The 16,762-nt window shown below is 41.0% G+C and overlaps 1 protein-coding gene across 3 annotated transcripts in view; it reads left to right on the top strand.

Moving 5' to 3' along the window:
• Positions 1–16,762, top strand: part of STIM2 (stromal interaction molecule 2) — a 144,335-nt gene that overhangs the window by 63,901 nt on the left and 63,672 nt on the right. For all 3 annotated transcript variants that reach the window (XM_037897965.2, XM_037897966.2, XM_043544560.1), the window contains one exon: positions 1,825–1,955. In XM_037897965.2, coding sequence (XP_037753893.1) covers positions 1,825–1,955 — 131 coding nt within the window. The remainder of the gene's footprint in view (positions 1–1,824; positions 1,956–16,762) is intronic.

Below are 16,762 nucleotides of genomic sequence, written 5' to 3'. Positions count from 1 at the left end.
AAACTGAGCACTATGTGGTGAATCAGTTTGGCCTGTTGTTGAGAGCTAAAAAGTGATTTCTCATTGTTTAAAACTTATGCTGAGCACTCCTGTCTACAGTCATCACCTAGTTAATGCAGCTAGTGTTGAATTTCACTGTGACTTCAATGGATCCTCTTCATTTACTGTCACTGTTAGGAATTTGATAGCAGTTGTATATAGTCTCACTCCTTGTCTTGTCCCATCTGGAATTCCAGAACAGACGTGCACAATTATTAGTGGGATGCAGGACAGTTTGGACATCTGAGCTACAAAAGAGGGAGGTATTGATGCTTAGCTAATCGTAGTCCTGATAAGGTAAATTGTTCAATCCCAAACACATTCCTTTCTCTCTTGTTCTATAGCTCTATGATGTGCCAAGCCTTTTGTCATTGACTTTGTTGCTCCTGTCTTTCTAGCAGTGTTACCATAGAGCTTAGAAATAGAGGCTTTTGTAATTTACTAGGAGGAGGTCAGTTTGGATGTTCCAAACCTAGTTAATTCTTCCCCTCATGGACTATTGTCACCTTTGGGTGTATTTGTGTATCATCTTTGACACTCAAGCAAGTGAGCGTGTACTGGCTTCTTGGTAGCTGTGTGAAAACTTTTGTAGTACTTTAAGAAACCATCTGTGGCAAATGTTCACATGCTACTACGTTTGGATTGATGTGTCTCATTTATATTGCTGAAGGAATTGAGTGCCCAACTGCTCTGTACATAGTAACCTTCAACTCCGCATAGCACTTCGTGTTTTTGATGGTGAGGGAGGGTGTTTCACTTGTCTTTTTGTTCAAGTTTTGGTGCCTAGATTATGCAATGATGGGTGCATTTAAATGTATGAAATATTAACGACCAGCTGATAGATATCCATAAAGGATCTAGTACAATACACTTAGCTAATAATGGCCAGTTGCTATGAGACATGGGTTTTTTTTTTAAAACAGGGTCTGTTGGTATGGCTTCATTCAGGCATTTGAATCTCTGCCCCTTTCCCTGCACCTGACACAAGGAGAGCAGAGCACCCTGTGCCTTCAACATGGCTACTGAAGCAGTGACAGGGAAAACCAAAATGTATGATTTATAAACTGGAGTTTTCCTTCCACAACAAGTTGCTGTTTCTGAAATGACTGTACAGGGCTACGAAGTGTTGTACACAAGGTGTGGCTTGATTTTTCTCCCTGACATGTCCATTTATTGTTTCCTTTCATTGCAGCCCTTCTGGAATAGCCTATATCCACTAGGGATATGGATATTTAGCAGGCTTTTCTGTTCACTTAACCTTTTGTGGACACCAGGACCTGATGTGAAACCATAACTGCAGAATTAAATTTAGTTACTACTTTCTTCTCCTCTTCCTTTCTCCTTGCTGCCTGGCAGAAAAATGGGTGAGGCAGAGGCTCCACTGGCTGTTGCAGTGATCTGCCTAAGGGTGGGGGAGAGAAGGAAAAGGTGGTGAGCGTACCGAAGGAAGAAAGGAGTATTGGAGGAGGGGAAACAAACTACCCTTTTTTCCCAAGGAGATATGTCCCTCCTTTTTCCCTCTCCTCCCAATAGGAGTTCACTCATTTTTCCAGCAAGAAATGTCCTTCAAGAAGCTCCCAAAACTCAGCATCTATGACTATAGGTGTCTACAGTCAAGCCACGCAGAATGTCTGTATTAAAACGATAAAGGCGTGCATTTAGTTTAATATTTAAAATTGAAGCAGTAACTCAGGCTCTGCTTCCCCAAAGAGGGGAAAAGCCACTTTCTTGGTTGGGAATTGACATTTCAAGACACTAAACTAATGCTTGTTTCTTGTCCTTCAGATCCCTATAGTTCGCTGAGTCCACCATGCTTTACTGAGGAGGATCGATTCAGTCTGGAAGCTCTCCGCACGATCCACAAGCAAATGGATGATGACAAAGATGGTGGTATTGAAGTAGATGAAAGCGATGAGGTAGGTGGAGGCCTCAGTTCTTTCCATTTGATATATTTTTGTCTCAATTTAAAATACACCGGAAATAGTACCTTTGAAGTAAAACTTCTCAGTGACATGGTTTAAAAATGAAGCTTGTTTCTAGAGTTGTGTAACGAGGATTGTCATCCTTTATATTGCCCCATTATAAAGGAAGTAAGAGGAACAGTAATGTTGTCCATATAATGTTAGGCATGAGGATGGGGAAAAAATCATGTTAGGCAAATGATCTCAATCCTGCTTGTGATAAAGTCAGTGGGAGTTGACTGGGCCCCAAAAGGATTTAAAAAAAAAAAAATCTTATTTTTATGTTTCTAAATTGTTGTTGATGCATAGAAACTTATAAAGGACACTCAAGTATTTTCCTTTCCTGCCTACCTCACTTACTTCCTCATGGAGTGAATCCCAGGAAGTAAAGAATGCTACTCTCCTGTTCATCTAAGGTCAATTCCAGTTGCTTCATCCTGTGGAATGTCGTCTCTGACCCCTTACATAGATGGGTATGAGAAGATGTCTTGTTTTCTTTTCTTAACATCAAATTCCCAATGTGTCTTTGCTTCCATGTTTGTGTATGGGTGGGAAAGAAACCACTCTTGTTTCATGGCAGGCTACCAAGGCCTGGTCATAGTCGACACAAGCAGTTCGTCATCCATATCACCCTCCATTCCTGTGTGGCTTCAAGGGCTTGATGGCCCGAGAGTCCAACATTGGAACAGACTTGATGAACCCATATAATAGGGTATCTGCCTCTGGGCGGCCTCCACTTCTCGGTTGGCAGAATTTTATCCAGGATGTTACAAGCCGCCCAGAGAATGGTTTTTGCCACAGTGTTTAGTGGCATTCTCATGACGTCCAAAAAGCGTAAGACGCCATCTTCGAACAATGTAGACTGGAGCGACCGTTAACATCTGAATTACAAATTAAGTCATTCCACTTTATGCTCATCTTAACTGGCAACCCTGTATTCCTTTCCTTAACTCCTGAGGACATAATTGCCCATGACAATTATTTAAGTTTAAAATGATAAAATTTAGAATTAATAGTTTTTGAAACGTTTCTTGATTCATATGAATATGAGGAATAAGGAATATGAGTATAAGGAATATCCTGGTACCTGAATCCAGGACTTTCATTTCACAAAGGCATGGAGTACAAGGGAAGAAATAGTCTATTTCGTACCATTATACGTAGCCAAAGTTTTTTTTATATTATAATATACATTTAATTATATTGTAATGTGTTGGTCTGTAAACCAGAACACTGGTGGCACACTGAGACTTCTAAAATACATTCCAATACTGTTGGGATTCATTCCTGACTTCCATTGTGCTTGTGATATGTAAAGCTGCAGAAAAATAAAGGAAAGACAGACATATTTATTGGTGGGGAAACAGCAGAATCTTCTGCATCATAGATAATCAAGCCAACCGTCCTGGGAACCAATGGAGAATTTTCAATGTTCCAAGATTCACAAATTCAAAGAATTTTCCATAGAAGTGTCAAACCAAACCATAGCAGCTGCTCTATTATTGTTGTTGGAGTGACAGGGGTAGAAAATACACATGAGGTCTCCCCAGAACTATGCAGGATAAAGAACAGTGCACGATGGTCATGATAGATAGGCTACGGGAATGTGAAGTGAAACTCTCTACACAGAAGTGAAACTTACTATACACTGAGTGCTGTCCACTACACAGAGCAAGCTGAAAATGCATTTTTTCCTTTTTATTTCAGTAATCTAAGATGTTACTTGTAACTACAGTAAGGGCAGAACAGAGAGTCTTATTTTTAACCATTTTTGTGTGTGAACATGAGACTGGATAAAATACACCTGTGCAAATATTTACTAGCACAACCAGCTTCTTCTGTGAGATGTTAATATGTTGAGCAGAAAACCGGGAAAAAGCTCTTTGTAAAATAATATATGTACAAGGAAGTTGAATCAAAATTGTAACAAAGTAAATAAAAACGTATAGATCAGTGGATTTGTTTGTGGCAGTGAGACGCTATAAAATCTGGTCAACTGCTCCCAGCTTAATTTATAGAAATATTTATAGTTTTTGAACTTTAGTCATTCACTTGACTCCATTGAAATTGCAGTATATTGCATGTCTGAAATTCTTTATCCACACTGGCTGTGTTGAAGACATAACTAGGGCCCTACCAAATTCACTCCATTTTGGTCAATTTCACGGTCATAGTATTTTTAAAATAGTCAGTTTCATGATTTCAGCTATTTAAATCTGAAATTTCACAGTGTAATAATTTTAGGGAGGAGTTGTGGGAGATGGGGGTCACAAGGTCATGGGGGGGGGGGTTGCAGTACTGCTACCCTTCTGCACTGCTGGTGGTGGCAGTGCTGCCTTCAGAGCTGAGCAGCTGGAGAGTGGTGGCTGGCAGCCCAGCTCTGAAGGCAGCGCCACCGCCAGCAGCAGCGCAGAAGTAAGGATGGCCTGGTATGGTATTGCCACCCTTACTTCTGCACTGCTGCTAGCGGGGCACTGCCTTCAGAGCTGGGTGCCTGGCTAACAGCCACCGTTCTCCAGCCACCCAGATCTGAAAGCAGCGCGGAGGTAAGGGTTGCAATACTGTGACTCTCCCCCCCCCCCCCCCCCCCAATAACCTTGTGATTTCCCCCCACCCCTCCCGCAACTCCCTTTTGGGTCAGGCCCCCAAATTTTGGGAAACACTGGTCTCCACTGTGAAATCTGTTTAGTACAAGGTAAAAGCGCACAAAAGACCAGATTTCATGGTCTGTGACGCATTTTTCATGGCCGTGAATTTAGTAGGGCCCTGCTCATAACCCTTTTCTCTTTAACACTTCCTGTTGTGTGGAAGCATATGTATTGATGTTTGTAGAACGTAGCCACGTCAGAGCTATATTTGATTGAAAGCTGCCAGGCTGCGCACAAGGGATTTGACTAAACAGCAGAAGGATAGATTATATTCTGGTTCATGCTGCATGGTTTCTGCTTACAAAAAAGCCTCCTCAAAGGGCAATAAGTGTGTTTTATTTTGTTATAAAATGCTACTGTAAGTTATCAGGAAGTGGAAAATTTAATACTGAATAGTAATTTTCTGCTATTTCACGTTCCATGGTTAATCAGAGAAATTAACAAAGTTAGTTTTTCACCAAGAAAACATTGTCACTTAAAAAATAAATAGGGTTTGAATGAGGTAATTTTTAAGGGAGGGAAAGCAGAACGGTTTAAAGTAGAAGGGTTGTTGTTAATACTATATTTTCTTTCTAACTTGCAGAAACAGGCCTGTATTTAAAAAGAACGCTTTCAGTAAGGATTCCGGGGCTTCAGATTACCTGTCTGTAGACCATGTATTACTCTTTGTCTCCTGCTTTTACACTTTCTGCTGTAGTTGTTTGCTTTTCTTTATGTACACAAAGTCTCACTTGTGTGATATCACTGTAGGGAACATTCCTGTATTCAAGTTGCTGTTTTTCCCTTAGTATACTGAGAAAACGTTAATTTGATTACCGTTACACCATACATAGCTGAAAACTTCTCAACGTTTCTAGTATAAACCTTATTTTTCAGGGATTCAAAATTTAACCCTAACATTTGTAATAGGAAGAAATTTAGCATAAACCCTTCTGGGGCGGGGGGGAGGGAATCACCATTATCTACGCATGGAGAAGCTGTCTGATACTGAAGGCTCTAATCTATCAGGGCTGTTATCTAGGAAATTGGACTAAGTGATCATAGTCCTTTCTAGCCTTAAAAGTCTGAAATTTCTAACACCTCTCTAGTTTTTGGTAGACATTCAGTATTTTGAGCTCTTGTCTGAGTAACTGTTCATGTGTTTGAATCCTCTTTCAGTGCATGTCATCATGCTACTGAAGAATCATGCTGAATTTTGCTGGTTATAAAATGGTATCAGGGATATGTGGTTCTTCCCACATCTGGTGAATAAAGACTTCTGTAATAACATAGAAGTGCACGGTGCTTAACAAATAGAGAAAGTAAGTAAGGGCGAGTTAAAATGAGAGTGGTGGGGGAGATAATGATACAGGGGGTGGGTAGGAGAAAGGAAGGATATGGGAGAGGACTTTATGAGTACGCAGTCACTTGGGCAGGCTAGTGTGTATTTCCTGTCTGTGCTCTAGAGACATGTCAGATTTAGCTTTAGTATTTTTTGTTTTTCCTGTTAAATCTGTTAGTCAATTAGTGTTATTTGCACTCTAAGTCTCTTTAAAGTTACAGGCTTTGAAAAGAAACTTAAAGGAGAGCTTGATGCTTAGTGGATGGAGTTGATAAGGTGGCTCCAGCCATAGAGTGCAACAACTTTTGCACCTCAGACAACAACAAACCCCATATTGTTTACCCCATATGGTATACCTTTGTTTAATATGGAGGCACAATCAGTAAGAGACACATGGATTTGCTATTTTGCATGTTATTTAATTTTCCTCTTCTTGGCTTCCAAAGAAGCTCTGGATAGAAATGTCCCATCAATATCTAAGTAAACTCATAATGGAATCTTGTATTCCATCAGTCAATCAAGAACATCGATAGCTGCTTCTTGATATTTTTTTTTTTAAATTCCAAAACATTTAATTTTAAGAAAAACCCTGGGCACTACCATACAAAAGTGCATGTCTCTAGTCACACTAAGTACTGTTCTTTGTAAGAACTTCAGGTAAATCACTTAATGCAGTGATTTGGTTTGGTTCTTTCAAATGTATTTCAATAATCATTTAAAATAAACCTCTTTGAATTAGGATTGCTTTTCAAACTTACGTATAGCTTTTGTAGCATGTGAAACTTGGGTGCTAAACAGTGTGGATGTACCCCTTTAACCAAGTCTTTTATCTGAGTAGTAATAGTTGTTGATAAATTAATGTTTAATTTGTGGCAGTGCCTAACAACTGCAACTAGGTTTGGGCTCTTTTTGCTAAGTGCTATACAGACAATACAATAAATGACGGTCACTGCCCCAAAGAGCTTATGGTCTAAGACAAGATTTAACAGGTAGTTGAGGCGAACAGTGGCAGGGGGGATGAGGGAGATGTGGTAATGTAATAGGATGTGCAGATACTTAGCCAGTCAGTAGTAGCGATCACAACTCTCCACATGCCTATCAGGTTATGTTTTGTGGACGGAAGAGATGTTTTGATTGCTGACTTGAAGGACGACAAGGTGGTGGCTTATGGATTTTGACTGGGAGCTTTTCTCCATTTTAAGGGACAGTTTGGAAGAAAGCACAAAAGTGTTTGTCGGAGAAATGGAAAATTGGATGACCAACGCTTGACAGAGCATAGAGGGGAGCTGACCTTGCAGTAAGATGATAGTTTGGGTAGGTAAGGTGGGGCTAAATTGTGATGAGCTTTGAAAATAAAAGTAAGAAATTGGTGTTAGAAGGGGAGCTAGTGGAAGGTCTTAGAGGTTTGTGATAAACCAACAAGATTGTTAACAACAGCATTTTGAATGTTACTTGAAAGGTGTGACTCAGGTTGCAGACATTGACCTCAGAGGAAGTGCTTTGTGGTAGGCAAGGCAAAAGTTGATCAGGACTTGGACAAGAGTTTTGGCACTTCAGACAGAGACAGAAGGTTTTATCGTGGAGCTGTGTAGCAGAAAGTGGCAAGATTTTAACACTACCAGGGGGAGCCAAAGGAGAGGGCCAGGTCAAAAATGAAGCCAACATTACTGGCTTGAATAACAGGGAGGATAGTTGTGTTGTCCACCGTGACAGAGAAATGCGGGGAAAGGAGATGGCCTTAGGAGGAAAGAACAGGGCCAAAATTGGGCTCTTCGTAGGTTCAGTTGATGGCTTGACAACCATGAGGAGATATCAGTACAACAGGCTAAGATTTTAGTTGAGATGGAGGGAGAGTAGTCCAGAGTAGATGGGCAGTTTTGATTAATCAGCATAAAGATGGTATTCAAGCCCATGTTTGAAACTGAGATTGCCCAGTGGTAGGATATGAAAGGAGAAAAGGAATGGGCAGAGGATAGATCCCTGAAATCCTCACAGAAAGAGGAGGAGAGGGAGGAAGACCAACTAAATGAGACAACTGAAAGATAGAGGCAGCAGAGGACGGAATCATGGAAGACCAGAGATGAGGGGATTTTGAGAGTATGATCAACATGTGAGTGTAGTCAGTAGGTCAAGCAGGATGAGGAGGGAGTACTGGCTAAAATATTTGGTCAGGATGAATTCACTGGAGAGCTTGATGAGAGCTGCTCAATGAGAGATATAGTGGGTGGAAGCCAGATTGGAGGGTGTTCTATAAAGGAATTAGAAAAGATACTGAAGGGCATGGATTGATAGGAATTCTCTGATAAGACTATGCCAAGTAAATTAAATAATAAAGTATATAAAAGTATGATTAGGCCAGCCATGACATATGGGTCGACGTGCTGGCCAATGAGAAAGGGAGAAAAGCTACAACTTCACACTGCTGAAAAGAGAACCTGAGTGAGACGAGAGATAATCTACATAATGAAATGGTATGAGTCGTGATGAAGGTAGCTCCCATCACTGAAGAGTTGAGGGAATAGCTACTGAGATGGCTCAGTCATGTGAGATGACCAGATGTGGGCCATGTTGGTCAGGGAGTATAGAAGAGCTAGTAGCCACAGGACAAAGACCCTGGGAGGAAGAGCTACAAAAAGGAGGTTTGAGACGCCTAAGGTGGACATGAAGGAGATTGATGTGAGCTTGGAAGATGCACTTTACAAGAACGCTTGGAGATGAAGAACAAGAGCTGCCAACCCTGACAGATGAGACAAGGCGAAGGTAAAGACCATGCCCTTTCAGTCATTGATTGCAGAATCCATCCCAGGACAATGTCAAGCGCTAATGTGGGCACTCATAAAATAAAAACAGCCTTATGTGCAAGAAAACTTGCCCTCTTATGAACACAGAAAAGTTAAAAATTTGATACAAGAGAAGTGACAACAGTTGGTTCAGGGTAAGAAAATTAACAAGGTCCAGTATCAAGAAGTTGAATGTGAAACACAGCAACCCATGTGGTGTGGAAGAAGTTTGGCTCCCCTCCTCTCATACTGTTGCAAGACAATGCAAGGTCGAGAGAGCCCCAGATTTGTACCACTGTTTACACATGGGGGACGCTTACATGGGCAGGTGTAATGTCTTACAGACAGAGTTGCTGGCATGTGGATTCACTCTGGGGGAACAGTCTCCAAACTTTGCAGTATGGTGAGGATATTTGTAAAGTATAAACTGCCTGTGGTATTAATAACAAGTATTGTGTGGTTGCTGAAGAGTACCATTTCTGGTATGGACCAGGAAATGTTGTTGTTTTAATTGATCTATGTCCTGTTTCACACCTAAACTTCCTGTGGTGACAAAAATATTTTTATATATTGTACGAGTTTTTTTATAATGTAATTAAAATTACAGAAGGATGCTTTACAAGCAGAGCAATCTTATAATGTGTATAGCCCTGGTGGGCTATACTAGAAAAGGTGATCGTCCTCTTCCTCCCCCCGTTTGTACTTGGAGCCTAGTATTAATGGTGGTTCAGATAATCACAACTACTATGGTCTTTGGAATGTGTTGCTGGGTAAGTGAACTTTAAAAGGAAAACACACACACAAAAAATGCAAATAAAACTTGTGTGTGTGCACGCACACATTTATATATATATATATGCACGTGCACAGACGTTTGTTTGTTTGTTTATATATATAAATAAAAAGAAGTGGAATGCAGGTCTGGCTTGAAATGAGTAATTGGACATGGGTGAGGCCTCATTTCTTGGGAGAGAGGATTAGGGAGGTAAATAGATCAGCAGGCTGGAAACAGACTGTCCGTACTAGCTAAGATAAAACGCCCAAGGAACCAAGATAACAATGGAATAGATAAGCCTGGAACATAAAATGAGGTAAAGAGTAAGTTGTGTGTGGACAGTGCATGCTGTACAAGAATTGGTTTCTACAAAGTGACCAAGCCAATCCCCAAATGTGTGGTGCAATGTATAATAAACGCAATGTGAACATATATAAAGGAGGAGGTTTGCTGTATGTGTGGTACACCCTATACCCACCTTCTATGCTTGAGTCGGATTGACTCAGCATAGTTTTGCTGTATGCTAAATAAAGGAACCTGAGTGATGAGACTGGAGTCAAACTGGTTCTTGGGGAACCAAGTGGAAGAGGTCTGTGGGGAACCCCAACAGGATCAAGTTTGGGTTTTTGTGGCTGGAGAGACCAGTTCATGTTCCCTTCTTTGTGTGAGCTGTATAATGTACAGTTTTTTTGGTTGTTTACTTTTCCTTGGTAATCTGTTATCAGTGAAAATAAAAGATAGTTATAACATGTACCACAACCTAGCTGTTTCTAGTATTTTAGTTAATGAACCTTTAAAATCAGTAATCCTGTTAACTTTATTGCCATTAAAGAGACACCATAACTTGTCAGATTGGAGTAGCCTGTCAGTATATAGAGGCAGGTTTATGACAGGTTTACAGTGGTTATGTTTACTCCTTACATTAAAATTTCATAATGAGTCATGAGAACAAATGGTAAGGGACATGGGAATTGCCATAACTGGATCATACCAGAAGTCAGTTTAGTCCGGTATCCTGTCTCAGACAGTGGTCAACACCAGATGCTTCAGAACCTCCATAGTAAAAAGATTCTCATTCTAATTCCCAATAATTAGATTGGTTTAAGACTTGAAGTATGAAGTTTAATGTCCCTTCCAAAATTTGTTAGCATAAATTATAACTCTGGCTATTTGTAACCAAATAAATGTTCAGTCCCTCTTTGAACATTGCTTCGTTCTTAACCACATATACAACCCAATTGCAGGGCATATACCTTGCAGGGTTGGCTTCTCCTTTCCTCTTTCTAACTGCTCGTATGTTGAAAGACTAAAGATTTAGGTAAATGTGTTTTGAGGCAATATTTTGGTGGTGGTGTTTTTTGGAGCTGGGAGGAGCTGCAGTGTTTGATGCTAGCTGAGACTTCATTTTGTGTCAGTGGAGGCCCTGATGGGCTAGAATTTATAGGACTGCAGATAAAGGATTGCAAAGTTTGCTCAGAAATTTATTTGAGTTTATTCTAACATGGGAGTTTATTACAACTCAAGAACTTTATTTAGCTTGGAAGTGTGGCTCAGACTGGGAGTTAGCTTAGCTTTAGGACCCTATTCCACTCTTGAGAAACTTAGTTTGGGTTAGGAGTTCAGATTTAAATTACAAGTCTTTCTGCCTTAAAGAGGGATTACCAAGAAGGTGTTTCGTTTCATAAGAAATTTGCCACTGGAATGTGGTAAGTTTAAATTAACATGATTCTTACATGATCTTAACTTTAAATCCCTTATTTTCTATATTTCAGTGGACTCATTTTTTTTTTCCTGTTCCCTTTCTCTGCATATTTGACCCAAAGCTCTCATGGTCCAACCATAGCACAGAATCACAGAATATCAGGGTTGGAAGGGACCTCAGGAGGTCATCTAGTCCACCCCCTGCTCAAAGCAGGACCAATCCCTAAATGGCCCCCTCAAGGATTGAACTCTCAACCCTGGGTTTAGCAGGCCAATGCTCAAACCACTGAGCTATCCCTCCCCCCCAGCATGACCTAGTGTGTCAATAAAAATCTTTTAAACACAGAATTTTTCTAAAGTGTGGTAGACAGATTTACTTCACTGTTTTAGAGGGGTTAGTATTGTGGCATTAACTTGTGCATAGTTTTTGAACTGGTCTTATGTTACATTTTACAGTACGCTGCTTAAGAACATTCTGTTAAAATGTTCACTCCTTGACTTTTAAAAATTAAAATGCATGAATTATTTTTCACCCAATGCAATGAACTCTTTCTACAAATTTACTGTATGGCGTTAAAGTGTGGGTGTTTTTTTGCTGTAAGCGTGTTCATGTCAGGTAATAAGTCTCTTTTGATGTGCTAAAGTATTAAGATGAAAGAGTGACATTCTTTTAAGATTGGACTCTGATCTCGATTTTTTTTTTTTTTTGGCAAAGTAAACTGCTGCATGTTTTCTGAGAATTTAAGAACTGTAAATGAAAAGATTTTTCATCTCTGCTCTTCACAAAAGATACGTTGTTTGCACTGAACTTCATCATTAGACTGAATTTTTTTTTCCTGTGTGTAATTTCAGACTCATGTCTTTAAGCCCCCCCTACCCCCAGTTTTGTAAGATAGGCTTTATCGGGGTATTTGTAAGACAGTTATCTCTGCTACCCATTATGTGTCTCCTGACTTCATTATAAACACTACGGCTTTTGCCCATGACCGGTAAATGCTCCTGATGAAATACCCTGCCAGCTGAATTTGTTTGTTACAGTACCTGCTTATGTTTGCACTCATGGCTCAGAGATTAATGGATTCAAATTGCTGACATAAATAGCTATTGCATAGTTTACTTAATTCTGATTGTAGCAGACTGAACTACTCACTGGCGCGGCACCTCCTGCTGGTCATCTGGGAATTAGCTCTTTTCCAGCCTCAGAGCGCCCTCTGCTGGTCGGTGGCTTGCCTGCCTCAGGCCCTGTGTCTCTCCTGGACCCCGGTGCCCTTTTACTTCAGGGTTCTGCCCTAGCAGTACCCCCTCACTCTGGGTCTCCCCTCCCAGGGGAACCCCCAACCCTCAAAGCCCACCTTGCCTCAGTGGCTACTGCCAGTCGTCATCTAGCCCCCGTTCACTGGGGCAAACTGCAGTCTGTAATGAACACTCATCATTGGCAAGGGGGTAGGACCTGCTTCCTTTACCTATCCCCAGGCTGCCCTTCTGCAGCCCCAGTACCTTTCGTAGGCCTTCCACAAGGCCTGTAGTCTGGGGGTTTACCAGGCTGGAGCTCCCCAGCTCCCTTCCCCAGCACAGCTCTGCTTTGCTTTGCTTCGCTTCATGTACCTTGCTCCCAGGCAGCTAGCCCTTCCCACTCCCAGGGCTAGAGTGAGACTCCTCCAGCTCCTTGCTCCTAGCCCTCTTATCAGGGCCAGCTGGGCCCTGACTGAGCTGGCCACACCTGTGGTCAGCTACTCCCTCAGCTGCTCTCACTCCTTTTATCCCAACCGCAACCCTCTCCAGGGCTTCTTTTTAACCCCTGCCTGCTGGCGTGGGGCAGCTGCCCCGCTACACTGATTAATCTGCTGATATACCTCTTTCCCCTCATTTTTGAATTGTAAAATAAATTTTTGGTTGCATAGAATAGACGTTTGGAAATGAAAGATAATCCCAAGTATTCAAATATTGCTCATAGCTGCCGTACACATCAGGTGTTCTGTGGGAGTTGCCTTCTAGATAAGTTTTTTACATGCCAGTGCATCTACTTTGTACCAAAAGTTGTGAGGAGCAATTGTGTAGCACTTCCTACTTTCAAAGCCCTGGATAGCGCTACCCAGTGCTGTAACATTAATCAGTACTTTGCATTCCAATGAAATAGTATTCTTATCCTGCTGTTTAAGGCCCCACAGCAAGTTGGGGCAGGACTAGAACTTGGATGTTCTGGGCTCCGAACTCCATGTTGTAGCTGAGGTTAAACGTTAGTGGTATTTTTAATTTATGAAAACATTTTTGAGGAAAGTTGTATTTGTGATGCTAATGAGGGAGAGGAATAGGCTAGCTCAAGAGGCACTTGGCAGACTGCTACTTACAACATTGTTGGAGTTCAGTGCTACATTGAAACATCCACTTAAATTTTAACTCAGGTCTCCAGAGGTTGAAGAGTTACGAAGTTACTTCATTATGCTACCTAATCCAAAACAGGAGCTTTTATAAATGCTATAAAATTAATTAATGACCTGGTAACAGAGTATTTTATGTGGAACAGGCCAGATTTAGAGAAGGAAATTTTGTGTCATACCAGATCCATATGGTCTTTCAAAATAATAGGATCTGCATGCTCCTTAAGATATATCTGGCACTGCTTTCACAGACATTTACATTTTCTAGTAAAACTTCTTGTACTACCTCTAAATATAGTACCTTATTTTAGTATGTGGCATACTTAAAATCAATTATTTAAAAGGATACTGTAAACACTGACATGCTTTCTAGGTGTTACCTTTTTATGGGTTTTAGCTTCATGTCCCGGTGTGCTGTTTCTTTGGTTTTCATCTTGAATTTTTTTTTTGTGAGTTGTCGGTTCCTTTTTTCCATCTCAACTTCATGGTCTTAAAAGGCACTATCTCTGGTGAGCAGTTACATTGGCTAAGATGATGTGTGATCTAATAGACGTTACTCTTTCTACCTCCCTATTCAGAGTTATTTTCTTAACCTCTTCCAGCCACCATAGTAAGGAACAAAAATATCTATCTGTCTATATACCTGTCTATCTCAGCCTTCTTTATTATGCTACCAGTCTCTCCCTCTGTCAAAGGAGAACTGAAGCCAACTTGGAAACAATACTTTTAAAGAAAAGAGATGCATTTTCCCAGTATGTTTTGTTCTGTTGGTGGTAGTGAAGGTACTTGTAAGTTAAGAACTTTCTTCTTCCTAGGCTGAATACTACTCCGGATTTCATTGTGCACTTATGTGACAATCCTATGTTTTAAGATACTTTTGCTATAGAGGCCATTATGTCTCTCAATCAATATTGTACACAGTATTATGTAGGATCAAAGGAACAGGGATTTGCATGTGACAGCAAAACTCTTATTTAGACGTATATAGTTAGCAAACAATAAGAACGCTTATTTAAAATGAAAACGTGAGAGGTAAATACATTTAAGTAGTCTGTTCCAAAGTCTTCTCTTTGCTAGTATGCTATTTTCTTTGTAAAAGGATGCTGTCAAGTACTCCTAATTATTTGTAATAGCCTCTCAAAATAAGCTAGAATTTTTTTCTCTACACATTTTTAAAATTTGTTTCCTGTGTTTGTAATGGAATTTGAAATTAATCGGACTTTCCTGCTCATTTTCTTGTTTGTGTGTTTGCATTGTCCATGTTTTCAGCAGAGTTTTGGGAATATAATTTGTTAACTTCTGCTCCCTCTGCTGGCTCTGCAGTAGCAAAGCACAAAAACATTGTAGATTTTATAAACAGTAGAACTCTTTACATTTTGTGAAGGTCCAAGTGGTTTATTGCAAGTTTAGAATCAGGAGAGCATTCCCTTGTAGTGAATTAAAGTACTGTAGGGGAAGACTCTGAGCCAGGGACAGTGCATGCTGAGGAGCCACCTGGCCACACCTCCGCCTGGGAGACAGAGGGAGATGTCACTGCTTCCAGGAGCCACCTGAGGTGAGCGCTGCCCGGAGCCAGCATTGCGCACCCCTCCCGCACCCGAAACCCCTGTCCCAGCCCTGAGCTCCCTCCCACACTCCGAAGCCCTCGGCCCCAGCCCAGAGCCCCCTCCTGCAGCCTGAACTCCTCATCTCCGGCCCCACCCCAGAGTCCGCACCCCCAACTGGAGCCCTCGCTCCCTCTTGCACCCCAATGCGCTGCCCCAGCACGGTGAAAATGAGCAAGTGAGTGAGGGTGGGGGAGGGCGAGCGATGGAGGGAGACGGATGGAGTGGGGAGGGGTGAGGCCTTTGGGCAGGGGCAGGGCAAGTGTGTTTGGTTTTCTGCAAATAGAACGTTAGCAGCCCTAGGGGCACTATCTCTACGTGGAAATAGGCACAGTACTGAACATCTGTTTCCATGTCCATTTAGTGCCCTGCCCCTCTGCAGAGACTGCCAAACTAGGTGCAGATTGTTTAGAGAATAACTTTAACATGCCAATTATATATGCCCATCCCTAGTGTCAGTTATCACCAAATTGACATAATGTTTAAAGGTACTTAGATGTATTTTCCTGTAGCTTTCCAGCATTTTTACAGCAGTTCTTTTGGTGATCATACAGAAAAATGGTCTTGATTATTGTCTTCCAGAGAATGAAAGGGTTATATATTTTTGCTGCAAACAGGAGGAAAGCAAACTTTGAGTGGCTGATATTAGACTAAGAAGGCCACACTACTCAGAATGTGAGACCACCTTAAATAATCTTGTATAGAATCAAGAAGACGTAGATAGTGATAGAGAGCAAAATGTTTCCTGTTCCTTTTTATACCCTGTTTTTTTTTTTCTTGTTAATATAATTTGTTTACTAAAAGTAGGCTGGGATAGGATGGGAATGATAAATTTGTCCCAAGTCTGTGCAGTTATTGCAGCATATGAGTAGTGAAGATTTTCCAGCATCGCAGTAGCTGTGCCAGTGTGATAATTTCTCCACAAACTAATCTGTGCACCACGAGTGGTGTCTTCAACAGGCTATCCCTGGTAAACTGCTGCAGTCGGGGTGCACTTTTGGATAAAGTTTAAAAGTACCCCCTGTTCGGTTGCATTCCAGTCTTGTTACTAGTTTTGGTGCTCAATAGCCAGTAAGTTATCTCTCTCAATATACAGGCTTATGGCCTGATTCTCAGAGATGCTAAGCGCCCACAGTTTTCACTGACTTCATGTGGAGTTGTGGGTGCTGAGCACTTCTGAAAAATCAGGCCCATAATGAGGATTTAAAATGAAACCATTCATGTCTTCTGAAAAATCGCTGAAGCCCCTCTGCAAAGAGAGAGAAGCTGGAACGTAACATGCCCATTATTTTACTGCATTTTTACAATAAATACACACACCAAAACTTTGAGGCTGTCTTTATAAACAACATAGAAAGTAGTGAAAGGTACAAGCTTTGCTTTGCAGTTCACCATTAACTCTATCGTAGCATAATTAAACTTTTCCAATCTTCAGTCAATATACTTGTAATCATGTGTTTTTCATACTAAGATTTTTTTTTTAATTTTCAGGACTTTCTCATGGTATTTGGTTTCAGTTGTTACTGATTTTATTTAAGGTATTTTCTTTTGGCTA

Source organism: Chelonia mydas, chromosome 4 (assembly GCF_015237465.2).
Source record: "Chelonia mydas isolate rCheMyd1 chromosome 4, rCheMyd1.pri.v2, whole genome shotgun sequence".
Lineage (NCBI taxonomy): Eukaryota > Metazoa > Chordata > Testudines > Cheloniidae > Chelonia > Chelonia mydas.
Note: the sequence above shows the minus strand (reverse complement) of the source record. Positions and strands in the feature narration are given on the sequence as shown.